Below are 12,890 nucleotides of genomic sequence, written 5' to 3' on the forward strand. Positions count from 1 at the left end.
GCTGCGCTGGAGGAGCTCTAGGAAGGGGCAGGCAAGGCAGAGGCAGGAGAGCCAACCCAGTGCTTGTCCGTGGTGATGGAGCTATGGGACCGCTGCTGTTCTCCGTCCCCATGCAAACATCCCTCACCCCACCCTCCGGTCACTGTGCACTGGGTGCTGCTTGCAACGTGGTGGGTCCTGGCTGCAGCTTCTTTCCGTGACTTGTGCAGTGTCATCTATTGGCTGCGAGCTTTTCCCAGGGCTGCATTCGCTGACCCCTCTTTGCAGTCACACAGATGGGGATGTTTCATGGGAGGGCATCCCCTGAGTCACTCTCAGGAAAGCCCAGGCTGCAAGAAAGGGTCCCAGGACCATCAATAGTCTGTATGTAGGGATGGCCATCGTGCCAGCTGTGTGTCACCACACTGTCACCGCCTGAGTCACAGGCTGTGTCGGGGTCACTGGGGCTGTGCAGCTGGCAGGGGGAACGTGAGAGATCAAGGAAGAAATGGAAACAACCCAGATCTGGGTCAGCTGCATTAGAACTGAGTTTTGCACCAAGCACTGGGATAGCCCAGCTGTTTAGGACTCAGCTCCCACATTGACCTCTGTGCCCCAAAGGCTGTGGGGCCATGAGGCTGGAGCAGACCTGGGGCCGGCGGCAGGCACACAGGCAGGCTGTTATCGGGGAGACGGGAGGCAGCCTGGGCTGCTCTCAAGTGGGCCAGGCTGATTAGTGCCTTCAAGTGCCTACGGAGTTATTCTAAGTCAAGTGGGCGTGAAGGGATCCGAGCTCGCCAGCCTGGGACCGGCGTCGGGTGAGGGACCTGGTTCCCCATCACCTCCGCTCCCAAGGCTCCCAGCAGCCCTGTGAGGTGCTCCCTGCTCCAGCTGCTTCTCTCTGTCCCTCACTCCCACTGCAAAAGGCTGTTTGCTCCAGCCCAGAGCGAACCTGATTTTATCTCCTGACTACAGTTCCCTTGGCTGTGGGCCATGGTCGATTCCTCCTACGCAGGACTTGTAAAGCCCACTGGGGGACCCATGCACAGAGCGGGCTGTGTACGCTGCCACATGACATCATACTTACGGCCTGCGGGGGCCCAAGGACATCCCCTCCCAGCGGCACTGCTCCCAGCCTGCCCGAGCCATGTGCCTCCTTGCTGGCCCTTGCTGGGCAGCATCCCGCACTCCCTGAGCTGGGCAGAATGGCACACATGGGCTGGGGGAGTGGGACAAGCCCCAGTGCTGTGTTAGTATGGGGAAGGGTGCTTTTAGCTCTCCTGGGCTCACCAGGCTTGGTTTTTCCCTATGGAGTGTGAAGAGTGGAGGCTGTGCTAGCACTGAGTGTGGGCTGCTCAGCAGCACAAGGTCAGGCCCTCCTAAAGTTGTTGCTCATAGTGAAAGACAAATTTTCTCCCTCTGGGACAAGGATGTTCCTGTCTCTCCCAAGACAGAGCTGGATCTTTGCTGCTGTTGCACAAAACTGAGGCTCTTGGGAAAGAGCAACAGAATCCAGAGCCAGGTTCTTTAAGGAGTGCTGGGCCCATCACCCATCCATCCATCCATCCATCCATCCATCCATCCATCCATCCATCCATCCATCCATCCATCCATCCATCTCTCCATCACTCCATCACTCCATTCATCCCTCCTTCCCTTCCTTCATTCATTCATCCATCCATCCATCCGTCTAATTGTTCCGTCCCCTCATCCACCCTTTTATCCACCCATCCCTCCATTCATCCCTCTCTCCCTCCCCTCATCCATACATCCATCCCTCCATCCTTCCATCCATAACTGGACCCTTTGTCTGATGTCCAGCTGCTCTCATGCCTTTGGTGCAGGGGTCCCTGAGGCTGACAATGGAGGATCAGAAGTATCTTGAACCCCAGCAATGAGGATTTTTTGGCAGCTCCCAAGGCCAAAGCAGGAGTCTGTGAGAATCTCCATGCCCATGGGTGCACAAAATGTTGTCACATGGGCATGAGTTGCCCTTACTGAGGCACTCCTAGGGGTGTAGCACTCAGATATGAAGGAGTGGGCTGGGGTCTGTCCCCATGCAGCCCCTGTGTCCCCCCCCAGCACCTGCCCACCCCTCCACACCATTACCCTGTGTCCACAGAAGGGGACCGTGTTGTTTTAATAAGATCATTCTCCTCCCGCCGTGAGGTCGCAACCCCGGGCTGATGACATCACATGGCGCTGCCATGGGGACGCCGGGATGTCACAAACACAGCGCGATGACCTCACTGCAGGAGCAGGAGATGGGGCCAGGCTGGGTTTGATCACCGGTGTCCTCGGGAGCGAAGGCGGGGAGGGATGCTGGGAAAGTATGTGGCTGCTGCGCGCCGCGCTGTTTGGGTTGGAAGTGGCCACGCTTTCCCCGCAGCAGGGAGGGCCAGTGCCCTCTGTTCCCCCCCACGGGCCCCCTGGTTGTGGCTGGGGGGGCCCTGATGTCAACACCCTGCAGCTGGACCTCGCAGCACCCATGCACCTCCACAGCCCATGGCATCATCCAGCCAATGCGGGGGGACACCTGGGCTCCCCATCTGTTCTGCACAGTGTGCGTGGTTGGCTGTGTCCCCCCCCCGCCCCCCCGGTACCTCCCGTCATTAATTTCCATCAGTGGCCAAGTGGGTCCGAGGCAGGGGGTGGTGGTGGGGGGGGGGGGGGGGTGGCCGAGAAACACAGTGCTTTCCCCCTGATAGCAAAAATAAATACATTAAAATTCTTGCAGGAGGCAGAAGAATGCGGGACGGCAGGAAAAAATTGTTTTATAATTTGTAATAACACAAAAGCCAGAGGGGGGGGGGGGGGGGGAACGACGAGCTGCGAGAGGAGAGGGAAGGCTGAGACAAAGGGTTGGCTGTGGCAGAGAGGGCTGCTTCTTTAGTGGCAGTCCCCCAAAGGATGGGGTCCTTTGGGTCCCAGTGCAGAGGAGGAGTTGTGGGGTTACATGCTGCCGTGGCTCCCTGCGTGGGTCTCAGCATCACTGTGCCTCAGTTTCCCTTTCTGAATGGTGTGTTATCATCCCTGTACCCCCACAGGGGACAGTTCACCCCATGGCTGATGCAGCAGTGGAGACGTGACAAGGCGAGTCGCTGTGTGCCAGGCACGCACCTGCTGTCGGGATGGCCCCCCCTTTTCAGGATGAAATCAAAGGGATTTTTCTGCCCTTAGGAAATCAGATAAAGGCTTCTCACCTGCCCCGCGCTCCCTTTGCGGTGCAGATGAAGGCGGCGGGGAGCTCAGGGAGGGGGACAACAGGCGTTTTCAACACGGAGGCAGATGAGTTGTGTGTCACTGCAGCACAGTGTCAGCCTCAGCGGGAATGTCTCCTCCCAAGGAGCTGCCTATCCATGTGTCCCTCCTAAACTTAAGGCAACGAGGATTTCACAGGACAGATGGGATAGAAGTTGATGGCTGAAAGCAAAAGACTTGCAGGGGGTGGACACGATGCTGGATGGAGTAAGGAAAGCTTGAGGCTGGTCGCCACCCCAGGGGTGCAGAGTTGGAGGCAAGAGGACAGGGAGAGCCTGGGCTGAACCCTGGGTAGCTGTTCCCGATGTTATTTGGGGGAGTTAAAATTGAGGTGGCAGCCTATGGGCATTGATCATCCCATCTCCAGCCCTGTCATGGCCCCCTGCTCCCTCCCCAGCCCCTCGCCTCCTCCTGCCCTACACAGGTCTTACTGCCTGCTTAGAGCCATTCTGGGGGCTGTGTTCCTCCTAGCCCCAGCTGCACCTGAGATCACCTTAACCAAGCTGCTCCCCCCGATGCTCTTCTTTTGCACCTTCTCTGCTCTGTTTGCTCTTGGGGAGCTCCTTGACCTGTCATCCCTCTAACCCCAAAGATATCTCTGCAGAGAAGGAATGCTGAGAGGCTCTTGGGGGTGTCTCTTGTCATGAGTCTCCAGCTAAAACAGCCTAATGCAATGCCAGTAGTGCCAGGTTTGTGCCAGGCAAACCTCACTGGAGAGAGGAAACCGGGGCACCGGAGGGTTGCCAGACGTGAGCAGTGAGAACCAGGCAGGGGTGCAGGTGGCAGCGGGCAGGCTGGACAAGGCAGGGCAGTTCGAGGTGCCCAGGAGGGGCTGTGACAAGCACGGCAGCAGGGACGTGGTGACAGGCAAGTCGCTGCCACCGTCCGTGCCTACGCCGTGCCCAAGGTCTGCGTGCACGGATCTGCGCTTGGCATCCCGGAGTCCCCCCACCCGGCCCGCCCTGTCCGTCCCCCCGGGCTCCGGTTTCCCTGTCGGAGGCAGATGCTTTCGCAGCCCTGTCCCTCCTCCTCCTCCTTCTGCGGAGCAGCCTCCTCGCCGCGCTCCAGCCGCCCGGAGGTGCCTGCCCAGCCCGGCCCCCCCCCGGCCCCTCTGCGCCGGGCTGGCGGAGGGAGGCAGCGGGCAGCCCCGCAGCCCTCCCGGGGGGCTCGGAGGGGGCTCGGCTCTCCCGGCTGCCCCCCAGCCTTGGCAGGATGTTGCCCCGCTCTCGGACCCAGCTGGGGCTCTTTTTCATCCTCCTGTGCCCCGCCAACATCATCGGGCTCTGGTGGTGAGTATAGGGCATCGCGGGGGGCGGACGGGGAGGGGGATTTCCGAAGGTGTCGCTGGATCGAGGACCGAGCCCTCGGGTCACCGCTCCCAAGGGGACAGCGGGGCAGCAGAGCCACCCTATGGGGTGTGCGCTGCCTGGTTTGGGGTCCCCAAAACCGGTGTCGGGGGGCAGCGCTGCTTGGGGTTTGGGGACCAGGCCTCTCCCCCACAGCCTCTCCCCGCACCCCGAGCACTGAGTGCCTTCGGGGCAGGGAGGGGCCTCCAGACCCCTCCAATAAGTCAACTTTAATTAAAAGCCCGAGGGTCCTCACGGCTTCCCCTGGCCGCGGCGGGGACAAAACCCCCGTTTGTAATGGTGCCTTCATCAAAGGCAGCAGGGACGGTGCCTCGCAGGATCCCGGAGGGGGTGGGGGATTCATTACAGAGCTAGGACCCAGCCTCGGAAAGCCCAGGTATCTGTCGAAACATGAACTATTTAAATCTATTAAGAATTTCACCCAGCCTGTCTTTATCCGGTTTTAAGTGCTTAGATTCCAGCTCCCCGGCGTGCCGTCCGGGCTATCATTCATTATCTGAGGCTATTCGTCTCCACATTGTCACACTCTTTTGACCCCTAAAATAAAGCTCTCCGTAAGCCTTTCCCCTCCCGTTCCCCCTCACGCCCGACACTGATTTATTCCGCAGCTTCATCTCTTCCACGGGGCAAAGCGGGGGGAACGGGGGGGCTCGGTGGGTACGGACGGTGCCGTCACCCCGGCGTCGTGCTGGCAGAGTTGCTGGGGAAGGGGTTAAAGCGGGTCGTGGCATTTCGGTGCAGGAAGGCTCGGCAGGGTACGGTGCGTGCCGCTCTCCCTGCTCCCCACCGCTCGCCTCCGGACATCTGCGCCATCCCGGGGCACGCTCCCTCCCGCCGGCTGAGCGCTGCGTTATTTCCTTGGCTCGCTCTCAGCCCGCTGCTTTGCGCACGCAAAAGGCTGTCCTTCCATCCATCCCAGAGGCTGGTGACGGAGGGAGAAAGAACTTCTCCTTGCAGTCCCCCCGTGCGTGGGGGTCTCGGCGTTATGCCTTTGCATAAGAGCTTTGAGGGCTGAGAAAGAGCATCCTTGCTGCGGTCGGGCTTCCTCAGAGGGATGGCTGAAGATACAGGCACGCTCATCCCCTGTGCCCTGCGTCCGTGTCTGAGGAGAGGCAGGGGAGAGAGGGACGGGCAGACGCATAGACCTGCGTTCAGAGGGGAGAGTGGTGTCAACAGGGAAGCTGTGTCACTGTGCTGCAGGGCACTCAGTCTGCACCAGGCTGTGGTCTTAGGAGCCCAGGGCATATTCAAGGCAAGATTTTGGTTGAGAGAGTTTGTGCTTGTGTCCATTCTGTGTGGCTCCCCCACTCGTAAAGCTGTTCCTGTTGTTGTGTCACCATTGCTGATGCTTCCCACTCACCTGCAGCCCTCCAGACTGACCAAGTTGTTCTTAGAGGCACTTTGGGGCGAGCAAAGTCAGGAGATAAAAGAAACAGCCCCAGCATCAGAGCAAGGAAGAAAAGAAACCTCAGCACCTGCAGTGCCTTGGTCTGTCCACTTGCACCCATGGGCTTCCCCTGCTGCACCCTGCCTGGGGCTCGTGGTCCCTTCTCCCCAGAGCTACCCACTGTGAGCCCCATGCACCTCCACCAGCCTCCTGTTTTGCTCAGCCACCCGACCAGCATCGCACTGGCAGAGCATGGCCGAGCCTGTAAGGGCAGGCTGCTGGGCTGGCATGCTTTGGGTGAACACCGTGAGTCACTTGCTGAATCTGATGACCCACAGCCGCCACCTGGCTGCCCTCAGCCCCCCAATGCCTGCAGGCCATCCCTGCATGCCTCAACCCTGGCATGCCCAGCACGGGTGTCCTGTCCTGCAGCACGTCCCAGGGCAGCCACAATGAGCTAATACCCCTTTTTTTTTCCCATCCCAAGATATCCCAGGCTCAGACATCTTTTCGTGGCCACCACCTCCATGGGTGTATGCACCAGGAGCTCAGCCCTCAGCTCTCGCATCTCACAGCTCTTTTCTCTGCGAACAGGTGCAGCAACACCTCTGGGCTCAGGGGCTTGCCTGGGCACCACAGGTTTCTGCAGCCCTAAGCTGGGATGGAAATATGGGTGCAAGGTGAGCTGTGCCTTTACCATGCTGCACAAGGGTCCCACATTTCCTCCAAGGAAAAGCACATCGCCCTGTGCACTGAATCCAAAGCACAGCCAGCATCCTCTCTGCTAGGAGATATCCCCATGCCCCTGCTCCGTACTGCATGCTGGCAGCACAGCCCCAGGTCAGTGGGATGGGAATATGCCCTTTTGGGAAGGAGCAGAGAAGCCAAATGCACAACCAAGGTGCGCCTTAGCATCCCTCTATCACCTGCCTGTAAACCAGGACCCCACAGGCTCTCTTTTTGCATCGTGCCCTGCACAGGAGCCCTGCTCCATGCTGCCCAGGGTGCCTGAGGGGTGAGCCAGATTTGTGCCAGGCCCTTTGGTCTATGATTTTGGCTGGGAACTGGACTGGAGGCTCTGTCACTATGAGCACAAGTCTTGCACCAGGAGCAGCAACTTGGGTTTCCATAGCACACCTGGGCTCAGACTATGGGAGCCAACACGGTGGCAGCTGCATGTCAAAGGGTAGGAAGGTTTGTAAGGCAGGTCCAGGTCCTCTGTCATGCCTCATTTTCCCCTTTTGGTGTTGAGGGCTGAATCTCTTGCTAGGAAGCACTGCAGAAATCACTGCAGTCCTCATTCTGAGGGGCTGCCACTCTGTGCCATTCTGGCAGTGGGCACAGGGATGCTGCGGGGGTACTGAGCCTCGTGAAGGGCTGCAGAACCGAGGTGCCCCGGGTGGGCTTGGGGGGGCACATTGGCGACCCAGCTCCATCGCCAGGGCAGGGGGAGGAGTGCCCGGCGGCAGAGGTGGGGCACCTTAATTGTAGATGCGGGAGGCCTTGGAGCAGGACAAGCTCAGGCAGATCTGGGCCCCGCGCCGGAGCCCTTGCCAAAGCAGTAGCAGTTTGGCAGCATTTTTCTTGCCCTTGTCTCCCCCCCCCCCCCAAGCCCCACAAAGCAAAACAGCTCTCAAGCTCCCGCCAGCCTCCCCTCACAAAAAAGCAGAGCCCAGCGGAAATTAATATTGCACAGGACTTAGGCAGCCCACCCCATGCCTTGCTGGGTTGGCCGGGGCCCGATGGCCAGGGGTGGGGACCCCCGCGGTGCCTCTGGGGCCGAGCACTCCCCGTCCTGCCGGCCCCTCTGATCCGGCATGGCTGGGGTGAGCTGCAGTTCAGCATTTGATCTGAGGGCCCGAGGGCTCACGCATCGTTTTTATAAGATGTACAAAGAGTCCTCGCTTAATGAAAGTCCCATCCCCAGCTCCCCTTCTTCCCCACCCCGCTGGATCAGCCAGCTGAGCCTTCCCAGCTTGGGATAGGAGCTTGAATGGATATTGTGTGTTGGGATGGGGTGGGACCAGATGGGATGGGTGAGATGGGGTGGGAATGGATGGGACGAGTTGCCCATATGCTTCAGTTTCCCCATAAGTAAATGATTTAGGAGGGAACCAAGCACTGTTGTCCCATGATGCTCCCCCAGTTGCCCACCAAAAGGACAGCAAGCTGTGGGGCTGTGAGTTCCCCAGCAGACCCATGGGCTTGCCTCAGTTTCACTCTGGCAGCCACATTCACGGGCTCTGCATTGCTTTAGACCTTTAAACCTCCAGCCAAAGTATCAGGGCTCATTTTCCTGGCTGAGAGGACATGTCAACCCACACCCAGCCCTGCTCGCAAATGTCCCCATCCCAACCTCTGTCCCTATCTTTTCCAGGGATGGATCAGCCTGCTCCAGACTAGGTGTGGGGCAAGGGCAGCCTGCACAAAGTTCCCACCCCAAAACTAGGCTTTAGGAGGGGCTTTGTGGTTCTTGCAGCCCTGTGTCCCTTACACAGCCCCCAAGCTGAGAGAGAGGGAGAGAAAAAAGGAAACCCAGGACATACTTAAACACAGAGATTCATCTTGTGATTTTCGAGCCCCTGGGGCTTGGCCAGACTATAAAGGCTTGTCTGGGTTTGGAAGCAGCACTCGGCAGCAAGTGGGGCTGCACCCAAAAACACGGCCTGGGAGCTTCCACTCCAGGAGGGGATGGGGATGACACACAGTGCCTGGGACAGGACACTGCTGGCATAGGGATGAGAGGATCTGGCTTGCAGCACTGGGGCACAGCAGCTTCCCTTTGCAATTCAGGTGGCCCAAGGAGCATGTGCCGGCCAGAGGCACCCAGCATTGCAGGACGGGCAGCGTGGGCAGGAGGCTGTCAGCACACAGCGTGCCCGCCCTGTGCCCGAGGCATCACTGGGCCATCGCCCACCCCGGCACAGGGCACGGGGCACAGTGCCGGCAGCTGTGCAGCTGCGTGAGGGCACTCTGGGCAAAATGTGTGGGGGAAGTACAGGAATTTCTGTAGCCGGCGGCGTGCAGTTGTGCTCAGGCTTTGCCTTCCAGCCCAAGATGCGTGCGTGGCTCTCCAGCTGTGCTGGCCAGGAGCTGCCTTTGATAGGGCCCCAGCTGAGACTTGCCCTCCCGCGCTGGGATAAGCAGAGCCAGCACCACTCTCCAGCCCCACAGCTTGGGATCTGCCCCATCCCCATCTGGCTCTGCAGGGCACAGCATCCTCCACACGCTGGGTGTCCCCGGCGGTGTATCCGGCCGTGGCTGGTGCTGGTTTTGCTCTGCTCGCTGTCCCTCCTGCAGGGCAGTGGGGAGCCCCCTGGTCATGGACCCCAACAGCATCTGCCGCAAGACGAAGCGGCTGGCGGGGAAGCAGGCGGAGCTGTGCCAGCTGGAGCCGGAGATCGTGCAGGAGGTGGCCAAGGGCACCAAGCTGGGAGTGCGGGAGTGCCAGTACCAATTCCGCTTCCGCCGCTGGAACTGCACCAGCCACAGCAAGTACTTCGGCAAGATCCTGCAGCAGGGTAAGGTCCAGCCTCACAGCTCCTAAAAAACTGCAGCCCCCGGGCCTCGCACCTCCTGGCACAGCTGGGGCAGAGCCGGGAGCGTGAGGACGTGTGTGCACGCAGAGGGGGTTGCTCAGAGCTCTGTGGTGCAGCCACGCTGCCGGGACATGTCTCCCTGTGTTGTAATGAAGCAATTAGCGATGCTCCCAGACAGCACGGGGCTGCGCACAGCCCAAGAATGCACCCTCGTCTGGCAGTGATTTACTGCTCCCTCAGGACCCCACTATGTGGGGAGGGAAGGGGGTCTGGGTGGGAGGTGGCCCCGCAGGTGCCTAGATCATGCAAACCCCTTGTCCTGTCCCCGGGGCATCACCTCTGTGTGCACTTCCCATACCTGAGGCATGGCTGTAGGGCAGGATGAGTCAAACACATCCACTGGTCCAACCCAACGCCACTGCAACGATATCAGGGTAGGAGGCTGAATGATCAATAGGAAGAGAGAGTGCTGTGCTAGCAGGATCGCTTCCATGGGCACCAGTCCCACATCAGTCCCTGTGCTGGGAGCATCGTGGGTGCTGGTGCAAAACCAGGAGTCTGCTCCTGGAGCTGACCGCTAGGAACAGGAGGGACAGCTGCTCCCTAGGTGGTGCAGCTGGAAAAGCAGCAATGTGCCTGGTTCCCTTTCTTCCCACAGACTTGCCCAATTCTGAGAGCATTTCAGGGCGTGGGATGTGGAAGCAGCTCTCCTGCAGGCCGTGTGTGCTGTCCTTCCCTCCCTGGCCCATCCTTGTCACCACACAGCACTCCCCTGCAGCACTGCAAGGACACATCCCCTGGCCAGCTGTTTACCAGCCGTAGGGAGTGAGTGACAGTGCAGGGCTGGGGGGCAGCCTGAGAGCTGCTGGGGTTGGCAGTGAGCAAGAAGCTGTGCACGTGTGCAGGGATGGGGTCACCATGAGCACACGTCACACATCTCCATCACATGTGTGGTATGTTGGTGGGTCGGTGTTTCTGTGTGGGGCATGGCACAGCCATAGTGCTGGGGCTGCTCCTGGCAGGATGAAGCTCCTAAATTTTGCCGTAGGTGTGAGGAAACACCGTGTTCCTGTGTCTCTTATCAGAGTTGACCCCAGTGACCACATTGATGCACCTCCCCAAACTCCCCTTTCCCTCCCTATATGGATTGCAAAAAGAGTTACATCTGCCATTGCCCTTCCCCCATGTCCCTGTGCCACCCTAATTAATGTGTCCCCACCCCCTGCCAGCCCTGCCCTGGCACCCACCTGGCACAGGGTAACCCATGAGCCCCCCAGCAGGGTGCTGCACCCCCGCTGCCAGAATCCCCCGCTGGCTGCGGCTGCGAGCGGCAGGTCCGGGCAGGGGAAGGATGCTTGGAATTTGTGTCCCGGAGCACAGAGAGACAAGAGCAAATACTAATAATAAATAATCCTGTGGGGTGGAGGCTGCGCTGGAGCAGGAAGGGGGGCGGGCAGAACCCCATGGTAAAGCAGGTATGGGGGTTGGAGTAGACAGGATGGCATCCTCGCTGTCACCTTGCACCTTGTCCCTCTCTGTCCCCCTGCAGATATCCGGGAGACAGCCTTTGTGTATGCCATCACGGCGGCTGGCGTCAGCCATGCTATCACACAGGCCTGCAGCATGGGTGAGCTGCTGCAGTGTGGATGTGAGCTGACACGGAGCCGGGCACCCCCATCACCCACAGCCGGGCCGGGCACCGAGGGCACAGCCTGGGAATGGGGAGGCTGTGGGGACGACGTGCAGTTTGGCTATGAGAAGTCACAGCAGTTCATGGATGCCAAGAGCAAGAAGGGGAAAAACGACATCCGTGCACTCATTGATCTGCACAACAACGAGGCTGGGCGCTTGGTAAGGCTCCATGCACTCCCTGCTCCCTTTAGCATCACCCTACGCTCCTTTGGGTGAAACACAGAGCATCATCCCTACAGACCACAACGTGGCTCGGAGTCCTTTGGGAGCCCACCTGTCCATCCTCCCCTTAGTGATACCATTAGACTGGGGACGCAGGGATGCAGGGATGAAGGAATACAGGGGTGCTGGGATTCAGGGCTGCAGGGAGGTAGGGATGCAGGGTTGCCAGGAGGCAGGGATGCCAGGATGTTGGGATTCTAAGATGAAGGGGTGCTGGGGTGCAGGGAGGTGGGTACCAGGGGAACAGTGGGGACTCAGCATTGCTGTCTGTCCGCAGGCAGTGCGCAGCTACATGAGGACAGAATGCAAATGCCACGGGCTCTCGGGCTCCTGCACGCTGCGCACCTGCTGGCGCAAGATGCCCCATTTCCGTGAGGTGGGCGACCGCCTGCTGGAGCGCTTCAACGGCGCCTTCAAGGTGATGGGGGGCAACGATGGGAAGACCCTCATCCCGGTGGGTGACAACATCAAACCTCCCGACAAGCAGGACCTCATCTACTCGGCCGACTCGCCTGATTTCTGCTCTGCCAACCGCAAGACGGGCTCGTTGGGCACGCGGGGCCGCGTCTGCAACAGCACGGCCATGGACACCAGCGGCTGCGACCTGCTGTGCTGCGGGCGTGGGCACCGCGATGAGACCGTGGTGCTGGAGGAGAACTGCCTGTGCCGCTTCCACTGGTGCTGCGTGGTGCAGTGCCGCAAGTGCTCCGTCCGCCAGGAGCTCAGCCTCTGCATCTGACGGCCTCTCTGAGGGGCGAGGACACTTGGGGGGCCACCCCCAGGATGGTGCAGAGGGCGCAGGGACGCAGAGAGGTGACGCAGTGGGACCTTATGGGCTGGGGGACTGTGAGCTCAGCTCTGCGGCTGGATGTCCCTGCAGCGTGGGGATGCTGTCCAACATCCCCATGGCCTTGCAGTGGGGCTGCAGTGTGGAGCTTCGTCTAATAAAGCTATTTAAAGCCAGTGTGCCCTCTGCTCGCCTCTCCGCAGCAGGCACTGCCACCCGCCCCAACACCGTGGTGATGGGCTTTGTGCACATTGCCAGTGCTCTCTGTTCTTCTCGCTCTGTCTCCAGCCACCTTCTCTGTAGGGCCTGGCACTGCAGAGCCCCACGCAGTGCTGCTGGCACCGTGGGGTTGGTGGCATGAGAGGCATTCACTTGGCATACCATGGGCCACGTGCAGCCTCACCTGGGGGGCACAGTGCCAGGTAGAGCTCGGAAACCCAAGCAGCCCATATCCTGCTGGGCAAACCTGGGGCTAAGAGCAGCAGTGATGCCCACCGACAGACACTGGCGGCACGCTCCTTGCCTGCCCCATCCGTCAAGCAGAAATCAGGGTGCCGATGAACCATTAAATTGGCCCAGGGAGCGCTGGGGTGGGAGCATCTACATGTCAACTGCAGCTTTAGAGCTGGAAATTCCCTCCTGGCTCCAGGAGAGGG

The 12,890-nt window shown here is 59.9% G+C and overlaps 1 protein-coding gene across 2 annotated transcripts; it reads left to right on the plus strand.

Moving 5' to 3' along the window:
* Window positions 1-4,250: 4,250 nt before the first annotated feature.
* WNT6 (Wnt family member 6) lies at window positions 4,251-12,413 on the plus strand. Of its 2 annotated transcripts, none has more exons than XM_015869239.2 (4): window positions 4,251-4,529; window positions 9,295-9,515; window positions 11,083-11,384; window positions 11,725-12,413. In XM_015869239.2, exons 1-4 carry the CDS (start codon window positions 4,453-4,455, stop codon window positions 12,184-12,186), a joined length of 1,062 nt encoding a protein of 353 aa, XP_015724725.1. In that variant the 5' UTR covers window positions 4,251-4,452; the 3' UTR covers window positions 12,187-12,413. The 2 variants fall into 2 exon arrangements, with proteins under 2 accessions (XP_015724725.1, XP_015724727.1); XM_015869241.2 differs by having other exon boundaries at window positions 9,300-9,515.
* Window positions 12,414-12,890: the final 477 nt, after the last annotated feature.

This window comes from Coturnix japonica, chromosome 7, assembly GCF_001577835.2.
Source record: "Coturnix japonica isolate 7356 chromosome 7, Coturnix japonica 2.1, whole genome shotgun sequence".
In the NCBI taxonomy this organism is placed as follows: domain Eukaryota; kingdom Metazoa; phylum Chordata; class Aves; order Galliformes; family Phasianidae; genus Coturnix; species Coturnix japonica.

Excerpts from the sequence above, each read along its gene's own strand:
- WNT6 (XM_015869239.2), top strand. The coding sequence starts at position 4,453 with ATGTTGCCCCGCTCTCGGACCCAGCTGGGGCTCTTTTTCATCCTCCTG. Across the intron at positions 4,530-9,294 it reads AACATCATCGGGCTCTGGTG|GGCAGTGGGGAGCCCCCTGG; the intron begins GTGAGTATAGGG and ends TCCCTCCTGCAG. Across the intron at positions 9,516-11,082 it reads CGGCAAGATCCTGCAGCAGG|ATATCCGGGAGACAGCCTTT; the intron begins GTAAGGTCCAGC and ends GTCCCCCTGCAG.